Source organism: Perognathus longimembris, chromosome 19 (genome assembly GCF_023159225.1).
Source record: "Perognathus longimembris pacificus isolate PPM17 chromosome 19, ASM2315922v1, whole genome shotgun sequence".
NCBI classification, from domain to species: domain Eukaryota; kingdom Metazoa; phylum Chordata; class Mammalia; order Rodentia; family Heteromyidae; genus Perognathus; species Perognathus longimembris.
The window spans coordinates 39562837-39575022 of record NC_063179.1 but is presented as its reverse complement, the minus strand read 5'-3'; the positions used below and the strand labels follow the sequence as shown (position 1 = coordinate 39575022).

The window sequence follows — 12186 nt, the reverse complement described above, 5'->3', positions numbered from 1 at the left end:
CTTTAGAAGATTAATGATGATGAAAAAGTGCAAAACTTAAAAAGTTGTAAAAATTTAGTTTAAAAAATGACATTTGTTTGTTGGTTTATTTGGGGTGCGTTTTTTGTTTGTTTGTTTTGAGATAGGGTCTCACTTTGTAGTACAAGCTGGACTAGAATGCTCAATCTTCCTTCTCAGCCTCCCACCCAAATGCCATAAGCATGTGGGAAAGAAAAACTGATTTAGTTATTATAGACCTACTGAATGAGATTTCTTTTATTGAAGAGTCCTAAATATGCATTTTATAAAATCCCACACCAATTTTACATATCTTCCCTTAGATCACTTGGATTTGCATTCGCAGTAAAGATGGAGGCAATTGTTTTAAACAGTGTAGTCTGAGAAGGCCTCTCTAATAAGGCATTTGAACAAGTGACTGTAGAAATGCTAGGAATTACTGAGAGGAACTCAGAAGAGTTTCAAGCGGAGGTAACCCAAAAAACAAAGAGAAACAAGCTCCCATTTGGTATATCTGGAAAACTAAGAAAAACAAGAGACCTGTACAAAGTAAACAAAGCACGAAGTAGATAGCAGTTTCCCAAAGTATGTGAGAAAGAGAAAGGATGTCAGCACCAGGGCATAGAATAAAGAGATCGTCTAGGAAGAAGAATACAGATCAATTGTAGATAGGTAGATTTCTTGTAGGAAAATGAACAAATTCTCTCTCACAGTTTTTGGTTTCTTAATGATATAACAAGGTAACCTACCAAAATTGAGAAGGGTGGGAATGTTGAGGGTTGCAGACTAATATGATTGTCTTCCAGGAAAAATAAGAAAATCAATTAAGGAAGTTAGCAGAAATAACAAAGCAGTTATTCATTTCCTCCCTCCCACATTCCCACCTGCACTAGTCACAGTCATGAAAGAAATACCCTTACTATATCATGGAGATTGAGGTTCTGATGCACAGAACAGACACCCCCAAAATGTAACTGAGACAACTTGAAGATTATTTTATCTCATGTGGAAAAGGCCAGAAATAGGAAATTTGAGATGGAATAGTAGTTCCACAAAGTCTTCAGGGGCCTGGGCTGTTTGACCCCTTCATTCTGCTATTGCTGGTAGAGCTGACCAATCTGTGTGCACCAAACAGAATCCTTATGATATCAAATAAAAAAGCTATGATTGTAAGGACAACCTGCCTTCCTTCAAATCTGGAAAAAGCAACACAATCTTTATTCTATTTGCTCTGGAAGAGGACAAGTTAAAATGCCAGGAAGGTGATAACTAAATTTACTGTATAGTCACCGGTATCTACAACAGTTTATCTGTCTGGTGAAAGCACATTGCACTACCATTGCTAGCTGTTCACAGTTCTACTCTATGAATTGTTTAAACTTCACTCTAGTGGCATCAGGCTTAATCTCATCATTTTCTCTGGACAATGAAAAGATGATATGATATAAGCCACTTCTGAGCAGAAACTTCTAAAGCTATCATTATTATTCAATAATTCCATTATTATTCCAGGAATTCCATCATGATTCCTTCCCTTTGACATGAGGAAGAAGACATCTTCATCCTAAGACCCAGGAGGCAGATCCTTAGTTGTTCAATGAAATGTTGTTGTTCCTGTTGTTATCATAGCATCATAATTTAAGATGACTAATAAAAACATTCAGGATGTACACTATACATAGGCATATTTAGGTATGTCAACAAGGATAGAAAAAAAAATACCAGTCACCTCCAGTGTTCCTATATCAGTGTTATCACCACTACTTAGTCAATTCATCGAGCCAGAAAGCTAACAGTCATTAGAATATGTCTTTTTTCTTTTAGGTCTCCTATATCTAATTTGTTATCAAAACTTGATCATTAGCCACCTTAATATCTCTACAAATAGTATGATAGTTCCTTATTATCTCTCCCTCTCACTAAAGTAATAATCCATTAATTTGTCTTTCTGCTTTAGCTCCCCTCTACTAATCTATCCCTACATTTATATAGACTTGTAAGTACATTTGCAACATCACATTTTGTTAGAAATTTTCTGTGCCAATCTTTCTTTAGCTGGACACAGATGATTAGGTCCTTACCAACCTTTTTCTAGGCTTTGCAGAGTATAAGACTGGCATAGGCTCAATTACTATTTGCTAATTTCTAGCCATGGAGTATGAGAAGTCACCCCAACTTGGAAAGTCCTGGTTTGAGGTAATTTTTTTTTATTGTAAAATAAGAATCATACCCCAAACTGTAGCTTTGTGGTAGAGGTGAAACTAGAGAAAAAAAAAGTAAGTGGCTGACTCCATTGTAGAATAATAACAAATAATTATGGAATAACAGCAACTCACTACAAACAATTCCACCTATGAATACTTCACAGCCCTTATTTATTGATATGACTGTCTTCTTTGCTAGACAATAAGCAATGTATACAGACTCTGAGACTTCCGCAGTTGTTTCTTGGGAGCGAGCACAGTATATATTCACAAAGCAGCAACTCAATGAATGCTCACAATCCAAGTAGTAACATCTCTGAAAAGTTAGAGGGAAAAGGACCTGACCATAATTTTTGCTCAAGATCTTGTGTCATTTCATGTCAAAACAAGGGATTTTGAATCATGGGTGGCCAATTTCTTAACATGCCCAAACTATACTTGCCTATTTAATTTACAAGTGAATTTATAATGCAATGGCCAAGATGGCAATAAGTATCTCAAAATTACTCGCTGTGGTTACAACTGTTCTGGTTTAAAGAATACTTTTTCAAATACAGAACAGTTTAAAGAAATGGTCCCTGCATATAATCTCAGTGATCTTTCAAGTTTTATTCCTTATAAACTGATGCTACAAGATCAATAGATGATAATTCTCAAGGGTAATACAAACAAAAAAGATCCTAAAGATATGAAAACACTTCTCCATTTGACAGGAGATTCTTCCCCCACATGCTTCCTGTCTGCTGTACAAAACCTAATTGTAAAAACAGTAGGGCTGTTTTACTTCTGGAGTATATAACTGAAGTTCAAGGGTTGGTTTTTTTTTGTTTTATTTTAAAGGTGACTCCTTGAATATGGATTAATTCATTCCCAATGAATTGAGCTGACATTTAAAAAGTGGTATTTTATTTCAAATAGCCCAAGAAATAGTTTTGCTGAGAATATCCAAAAATTCTAGCTTTAAAAATCTAAACAGAAGAAAAAAGGAAGCTTGCCAGAAATACCAAACTATTATATGGTTTGTATTATAATTGATACTAATCCAAGATTTTAACCATAACAGAGAAAGACAATAAAACAAACCATTCCATCTACTTCAGAAGATTATGACACATTAATTTAAAGAAGTATACTTAATGTTAAAATGTTATTCCTTTAAAATAATGACCCAAGCTGGCATTGGTGTCTCAAGTCTGTAATCCTAGCTACTCAAGAAGCTGAGATCTGAGGACTGTTCAAAGCCACCCTTGGCAGGAAAGACTCTTATCTCCAATTAATCACCAACAAGCCAGAAATGGAGGTGTACAGGGCTGAAGTGCAAAAAAGCCTTGAGCAAAAAAGCTCAGGGACAGGCTGAGGCCCTGAGTTCAAGCTCCAGAACCAGCACAATAAAAAGAAAGAAAAGAGAAAGGAAGGGAGGGAGGGAGGGAGGGAGGGAGAGAGGGAGGGAGGGAGGGAGGGAGGAGAGAAAGAGAAATAAATAAATCAGGGTGATATACATGAAAACTGCTGATATGTGACTGTTCTTAACTTGTAAAAATGGCAATTTTATCATCAACTCTGTGTTGCTTGTTTTTAAGACAGGGTCTTAACTGTATAGCTCAGGTTGGCTTTGAACTTGCCATCCTCCTGTATCAACCTCCTATAAGTTGGAACTTAAGTAAATTTCACCATGCCTAGTTCTTCTCAACTTTTTAAACCTGGTTTTGATCTTTTGCTTGAAACACAGATAATATTTTACAGGTATATCTAGTAGAGTACTTGTCATATTAAATGGTAATTAACTGCTTACAATTCTTATTCCTACTGTGCTGGTAAAACGGACTATCTGGAGACTGGAAAATTTATCAAGAACAGAGGTTTATTTCTTACAGTTCTGAAGGAAGTCCAAAATTGAGAGTTCTGCAACTAGAAAGGAACTTGTTGGACTATCAAGACATGATCAAAGGTGGTAAGGTAAGCTGGCAGCCATGTGTTCAATATTCATTTGCAGGAGAGGCAGAGAGAAGGGGGTGGGGGAGGAAGAAAAGAGGGAAGGATGGATGAAGGGAATGGACTAAGACTCTTCCTTTTATCAGAATCCCACTCTCAAGATAACTAGCTTATTCCAGCAGTAATCACATTAATCACTGTAATTTGCCTGCATAATCTAATCATCTCTTAAAGGACCCATCTGTCACTATGATTTACATGGATTGAATTCAAACACATGAACTTTGGGGGGTACACATTCAAACCACACAAGAATGTAATAAACATGTGCAAACAGAAAACACTTCTGTATTTTCGGGTACCAAGAGCCTGGCACATAGTAGCTCTTGTACAGTGGCTAGCTACAAGAGTAACATATTTATGAGTAGGATGGTTTAAGAGAAAACATAAAATGTAACTGTAAGTTCACATGCAAAAGTTATTAAAATAATCAAGGCTGGTTTCAATGGTTAAACTCTGCTGTTGAACCCAAACATTTCCTGAAAACACATTTGGTCCATTATTATTCCAGACCAAAGAAAGCGTAGATTTCTTTATTCACAAACTAATATCTACTTTCTATTTTTTTTCAGTATATTACTTTGAGGGGAAAAGAGTGAAAGGGGACAGAAATGCTTTACATGGCTGATATCCTTCTCTAAATATGTTTTGATGAAAGGAGGAGATAATTATTCTAATCATTTAAATTGGTTTCTTACAAGGCCTTTGAATTCCAGTCTTTATTGTGGCATTATATTTTAATTGTATTACCATTTGAAAACATATACTATCTTTTCAAGTTTTGAAATTTAAATACTAAAATTTTGTTTTGAATATGCTTAAGAAAACCAAGTTTACACACTAAGGATAGCCGCATACTTCCTAAGTCTGATCATAAAGCAAACAAAACCAGAAGACAAAGTACAATAAGACTCACAAATTTCTAAGGCTAAGAGAAATCTTAAATTTTTTGAGGTCAGAAATTCTCAGGAAGAAAAGAAAGAACTCAAGTTTCCAGAAGAAGTCCCAACCATACGCTACAAGTCCAACAAATGAAGACAGAGAGACTAAAATTAGTAATTGTTCATTTATGTGTCCAGCCTCTGATCTTCAATATTAACAGTCATACCTAAATTCCTGCCATTATCATTAAATACGATATTTCATATTTAGACAAACTAACATAGTTCATGAGGAAAACAGCCAAACTGTACCAAATAAGAGGTCTGTTTCATGAAAAAGGAACAGTAGTATAGTCATCCATATATGTCAGATAAATTGAACATGGCTGATAAGAACCCATTCAAACACCAAAATTGATAGCATTCTGGTTAGCCTTGAAAGAGTATTATTAAAATCTTTAGCTAGACACAGGTGGCTTACAACTGTAATCCTAGCTCTCAGGAGGCTGAGATCCAAAAAGATGTAATCTTGAAACCAGTCCAAGCAGAAAAGTCCAGGACACTCTATTTTCAAAATAACTATCAAAAAGCAGAGCTAGAGGCTAAGCAAGAAAGCAGAATGAGCTTGTGGCCTTGAATACTGCCAAAAAGAAATTTTTAAAAAAAATTATTACAAAGTCATTGTGATTTGAGAATATGTTTCAAAATATCTTTGATATACGATGGGATTTAAGGAAAATACATTAGAAGATTCACAATAAGATTAAATGATAGAAATTATGTAAAATGATAGTATTTTTATTTTGGCTAGTCTGCTTGTTTCAGCTTGTTTTATTATTCCGTCATTTATTATCAAATATATAGATGCTAAAAAACAGCAGGCAGGGATGAAAACTCAACTTAGTTCACATAACTAACCTGCAGCTGCTGAGCTCCACCTACAGGCAAAAGAAGATTCTTTCTAATAAGATTTAAAATTAAGACTAAAAGGCAAACTAACTCTTAGGATCTTTCAATCAACCTGAGTGCACATTAAAGCAAACTAGAGTGTTTTAATTTTTTTTTCTTACAGCCTAATATCAAAACTTGTTAACTTAGTCAAGGGTAGGACCTCTGTTCATATGAGTCAAATGTTCAGATATTTAATGTTTACCAAAATAAAAATTTTTTAAATAGTGAGTATTCAAATATCATATTCTGTCTTATCTTTTTTACATGTCTTATTCTGTTTTATCATAACATATTCTGTCTTACCTTTTTTTACATGTTTTTCTATACTGATATTTTATCTTTTTCAAGACTCAAACCAAGTTCAACTGATATATATGCCTATCTGAGGTGATACTATAAAATATATTTCATTTCTACATTATTTTACATTGCAAAAAGGAATCAAGAGAGCATGCATTTGTTGGAGGAATAGGAAATTTCTACTTTTTTCAGTTTTGGTTCATTCATACAAATATTTGCATACCTATACTATAATATTTGACCATGAAGATACAAGCATAAATGAATACAATACGGTCAAGAAAGTATAAGGGTATACAAAGAAGAAAAAAAAATTTAACTTAATGTCATACTCACTACAAAGAAATGTGAAGAGGGTACAAGTGAAGAGTTAAGAGAATGTAGTACCAAGTTGCTGACCTTGAGGCTAAGATGTTTGCTTCTCAAACAGCAATATACTTTGTGTACCAGTCAGGTGTGAGGTGGGCCAGTCTAATACCCTTTTCCCCTTCCCTTCTCCCCTTCCCTTCCTTTCTATTCCCTTCTCCTTTTCTTTTCTTCCTCCCCTTTAGTTCCCCTTCCTCTTCCCCTTCTTCTCCTTCCCTTCTCCCTCCCTGTCCCCCTTCTCCCTCATTCAGGGCTTACTTGCTACATTACTTGCTATTCTATTAGTGCCATCTCTTTTTGCGTTAATGGATTTCAAGATAGAGTTTCCCTTTATGCCAGGGCTAGCCTTGGCTGCAATTCTCTTCTCCCCATTTCACTGGGGATGAATGCAAGCAACCTTACTCAGCCACAATACTGCTATCATAGTTGGGATGATAGGTGTGCACCACGACACCCAGCTCTTGGGTAAGATAAAGTTTCACACACTTTTATGCTCAAGGCTGGCTTGGGTGACCCCTGATCTCCACACCCAAATAGTTATGATTATAGGCTTGAGCTACCTTTATACTGGCTTGAAACTGTATTTCGAATAAGTTCCCCCATTTGAAATAAATGTTCCTGGACAACAGACAACAATTTAAATGGTAAGGTTCTTGAGGGAAATGAGTTTCAAGAAGGGCAAAATACAAAATTGTCCAAGATAAAACTTGCACAGGAAACCAAGGAAAACGATTGAAAAATAGCTATTATATTTTTCAGTTATAGGAATTTAGTTGTTTCAGTGAAGGAATGGAGGGAGAGCCAGACGAATTTGTAATTAGAAATAAACTGAAAGTCAGGAGGAAAATAAAATGGAGAGGTTTGGTTAACATGGGGAGAGGCTTAAATCTATTCATAAAAAAGGGGGAGAGGGCAAGTCCAGCAAAGGAAGAAAACAGAAGACAAAGGAGAACATTGAATGAAGGAGTCCTTTCCTTTTAAAGAGAAGAAAAAGATACAGATTGGTCTGACAGGGTAAGATAAAAAAGAGAAAGGGGTAAGAGTTGAAGAAGTTTCCTCTTAGTGCATGAATCAGGAAGCCAGGTGGTGTGCTGAGATTGAGTTGGAGATTGGGGGAATCTGTAAACACGGGGGACTGAGTAATAAAGAAGCATTGGCAGCATGTGTTTGGATGGAAACAGAAGTCAATGGTAGCGACTGCTACACAACACATCCTGTAAAACAGAGCTCTACACGAGTAGCACAGTGGACTGGATAAAAGAGTGGAACTGACATATTCAGAACTAGGAATCCAGAGAAATCAGAATAAGATGTGAGGGCTCTATTTCATAAGGGCAGAAGGGAGAAGGGTTTTGAATTTTTTTTTCCATGAATCCCCTAAGTTCTTTACAAAGGCACAACTAGACATATTTCTGGCAATATATTACTAGAGTAAGATTCTACTGTATGTAAATTTGTTGAAAGTTACATTTCAAAGAGCACTCAAATAAAAGAGGACTCAATAAACCTGCTTGCAGGATTAACATCTGAACAAATAGTTTTAACATATTCTAGATGTGAAATCTAATAGAAATAATTCCACAAATTTTCAATAGAATTAAACTTTTCAGGGCTCCTTGAGTAGCCTACCATAAGCCAACTGTTCAGAATTTAAAATGACTAAAGGACAACAGACTCAAGTATTCACAAACATCTAGAACAGGCTTGTATGCATGAAGAACACTGATTTCACGTGGATATCGTAATTTTTTCCATAACTCAAATTGAATAGAGAATGTCCTTAAATATAATAATCATTCTATCATAATATTTTCACTCAGTAGTTTTTTTTATAACTATTGTTGTTTAACCAAAAATCAACTCCAAGATTTGAGCATAAGCTATACCGATGCTAGTATAACTAACCAAAAGTATTAATGATATCTGGAAATTCTCTAAGTCAATATAGAACTGTCTAGACTATAGTTTCCTTTGAAAGTAATAAGCTTAAACACCTAGTGATAACATAAATGCTTTCTATTTTCTCCTCCATCTTGACTGCCTTGCTTTCATTTTGTTTTTCTTCTTGAAGCTATATTTTATTGGTACATTAGGTCAGTTTACCTGAACACACATAAAACTCATTTTATTTACCTGAACAACTGCTTTTATGTTTTAAACTTAAATTTCATAGCAGATTAGCAAAGTACTTGATATACAAAAGATTATCTGCTCTTACTTTTGTAAACTATACCCTTTAGCAAAAGGGGAAAAAATATTCACATGAATAAATGCCATTTAGGAAGTTCTAATGTAAGAAACTATTATTGAAACCATACCCTCAAGGGAAGCATCCTGTAGACTAAACAGTACCCTAATTCGGGTCACCATCGTTTCTATTGTGAATTTACTGAAGAAGCTTCTTACCAGGCCTCATCCAGTCTCCTCCCTCATTATAGAGCACTCATCTATGAGCCGGAAAAATCATATGCTGAAGTTTTAAAGCCCAATGTGAAGCTATGGTGACCTTTAATTAAGTTGAATCCTATGATAGGATCAGTGTCCTTGTCCTTATCATAAGCGATACCAGAACTTTGTCATTCTACAAAAGACACAGCAAGATGGTAGCTGTCAGTAAGTCACAAAGATGGCTCTAACCAGGAACCGATTTTGCTTGAACTTTAACGTTCAATTTCAGCCTCAAGAGCTATCAAAAGAGTCTGTTGTTTAAGCCACTCAGTCAGTGGTACTTTATTAGTATTTAAGCAGCCAAAGATGCTCCTACATTAATCTATTCTCTATGCTACATACAATCTCTACATGTCATTTACTTGTAGAAACTTTTCAATGACTCCCATTATCCTCATGATGCTATTCCTACATTAACCACTAATGCAATTATTTGCTTATTAGGCTACCACACAAACAAGGAAGCTTTAAAAGTTAACCTTTTGTTTTAAGGATGAACACATTTCAGGCAATATACTAAAAGGTCTTACTTACATCATAAATAAGCCCTACCTAGTTCTTACAGAAAATTCAATTTTACTAAATCACATTAAGATCAATTTTACTAACATAAGGTATATACTCGAAATTGTATTAAGAATAATGAGATGATAGTAGTAGAATTTATGAAACACCTAACAACAACAAGTACATTCTATTAGAAATTTTATAAACAGTTTAAGTATAATCTTAAAAATGCTCATAATTCTTAAAATCAGAAAACAAGAATGTTAATAGAATTATGCCTTTACGACCATATTCACAATTTGACTTTAGTTACAAAGCACACTTTTTAAAAAACATGCATTAGCTAGATAAGGGAGGATATTGTAAGGTTCGCCAGAAAGGAAACCCGTCACATGGTTGAGGCAGAAGGGAGTTTATTGAGGGGAAAACAAACTGCCAGCCCACACAAGATGGAGGCATGGGGAGATAGAAGGGAAGGAAGAAGGGAAAAATAGAGAAAAGGAAGGAGAGCAGAGACTTGTGTTGATCCAGGTTATATAGGAAAAGGTGGGAGGTATGGCCAGGTGGATTGGATGTGACTTCAGAGAAGGAGGAGGTAACTGCCTCTAGGTGTGCCCAGTATCTAAGTACTGGGGCAGATTTAAACAGGTGGGGGGCATCTGCATGGAGCCCTCCCAGGGTGGACCTCACAGATACCTTTGTGACATTTCCACACTTGTCTATTATGTATTCCGGTGAATCCCCACCCCATCTATGAGAGGATCTTTTACATGATTAATTATGAATCATGAATATGACTATGAAAGCCTTTAGTCAATATTGGCCAAAGTTAATTTATATTAAATTATTCAATAGTGATTACTAGAGTGATAGGTGAATGTTGCTGGGAAAGATGGACAATTAAGATGACTTCTATGTGCCATTTCTGGGTTGAAAAATGTTTTACCTTTAGTGGAAATTTCTGGGGATCACTGTTTTTTTCTGGTTATACAAGGGGGAAAAAATGAGGCACCACTGTAATGGAAATGGTTTTATTCTTAATCTTTCCTTCATAAGGTTGAAACATAATAGAAAATGTAATTTATATATAGTTCTGTCTGTCTTATCCCAAACTCAGACAAGTAATATTCTAAAATATTATTACTTTTTAGAAGCAGCATTATTTATATATTTGTATATTATAAAGTAGTAATAAAAGAATCACACTGGAGTTTTTTAATTGAGTTAAATTTCAGGAGAAAAAATGGTGAGTTACAAAATCTAGTAAAATTTATCACCAGACTGAATTTTTTTTAGTCGACTGAAATTTTTTTTATGACACCACTGAGGTTACAGTATTGTGGTATTTTCAATCAGACTTGAAAAGACATTTAAGAATGTCTTTGGGCCCATACAGTTTCTTCACAAGTCTTGACATATTTTACTCAGCTAAATTATTTTCAGGCCCTCTCTTTCCTTTTTATGCAAATTACTCAAGTGTTCTCATTGGAGTCAGACAAATACAATGTTGTATACCTAGCTAATATGTTTCTTACCTATATGTAAAGGTATATAAAACCATTTTTAAAAGGTATATGCTTATTTTAAGCCTATACTCTTTTGTTTACTCTTTTCTCCAAATGAGCCAATCTTTGTGTACAACTGTTAAATTTATCAAAATAATAAATCAGTTTAATAGAAAATTAGTTTAATATACCACTGAATCTCAGTTGAATCAAAGTATAAAAAGAAGTTAGGATCCCCAGCATAGCAGTTGACTCACCTACGGCTGACTGGTTTCTTCTCTACTTCTCCCTCTCCAGCTGATTTCACATTTGTACTTATGTCCTTTTTTAACTTCTTTGCAATTCTTTCCCTCATCAGGTTCTTCTCATCACTGTCAATATATTCATCAGGCTCTCCACATTCATCTTCTCCATCCTGAAAAAAAGCTGAAACTTAGTATATGCCAAACATTCTATTTCCCCTTTCACTTCCACAGATTTATCTCAACCTCTCATTGTATAGGCCAGGTTTGTCTTGCTTTGTTTCCCTTTGCTTTGTTTTGTTTTTAACCAAAAAGGTTCAAAAGAATCTTCTCCAGATGGGAATATCCCTATGGTCTCACTATGGGAGTGTAAGAATAACTCAGGAAAGCTATTTGCTCAATCCATGTCCAGCCCCTCTGTGTAGCACAGACTGCTCCCTTTGTGTATTAGATCTGTATATTGTGTCTATCAACATTTCTACCTTCATGCCAGTGGAAATTGTGGTTCCACAGGCATTTGGATACGATACTGACAGATTAATTCAAGAACAAGTATAGAGAAGAAGCTGAGACTTACTCCTATAACCCAATTTATAGTTATCACTACTCTTAAAAAAATAGCAATGGATCACTAATCCACCCAAAGCCTTCACCTGTCTGACATATTCTAAAACTCCAGCTAAACAACACTAGCCAACTCTGATGTTGTTTTTCCTATCCTGAAATGCTCTTCTTCTAGATATGCACCTTCTTTCCCTTTGCTCTCCTTCACCTCTTTCTTCAAATGCTTCCC

At 35.2% G+C, this 12186-nt stretch overlaps 1 protein-coding gene across 2 annotated transcripts in view; it reads right to left on the bottom strand.

Annotated features, from left to right (window-relative positions):
• Cwc27 (CWC27 spliceosome associated cyclophilin) overlaps positions 1 to 12186 on the bottom strand; it is a 186686-nt gene that overhangs the window by 143999 nt on the left and 30501 nt on the right. For both annotated transcript variants that reach the window (XM_048368469.1, XM_048368468.1), the window contains one exon: positions 11409 to 11566. In XM_048368469.1, coding sequence (XP_048224426.1) covers positions 11409 to 11566 — 158 coding nt within the window. The remainder of the gene's footprint in view (positions 1 to 11408; positions 11567 to 12186) is intronic.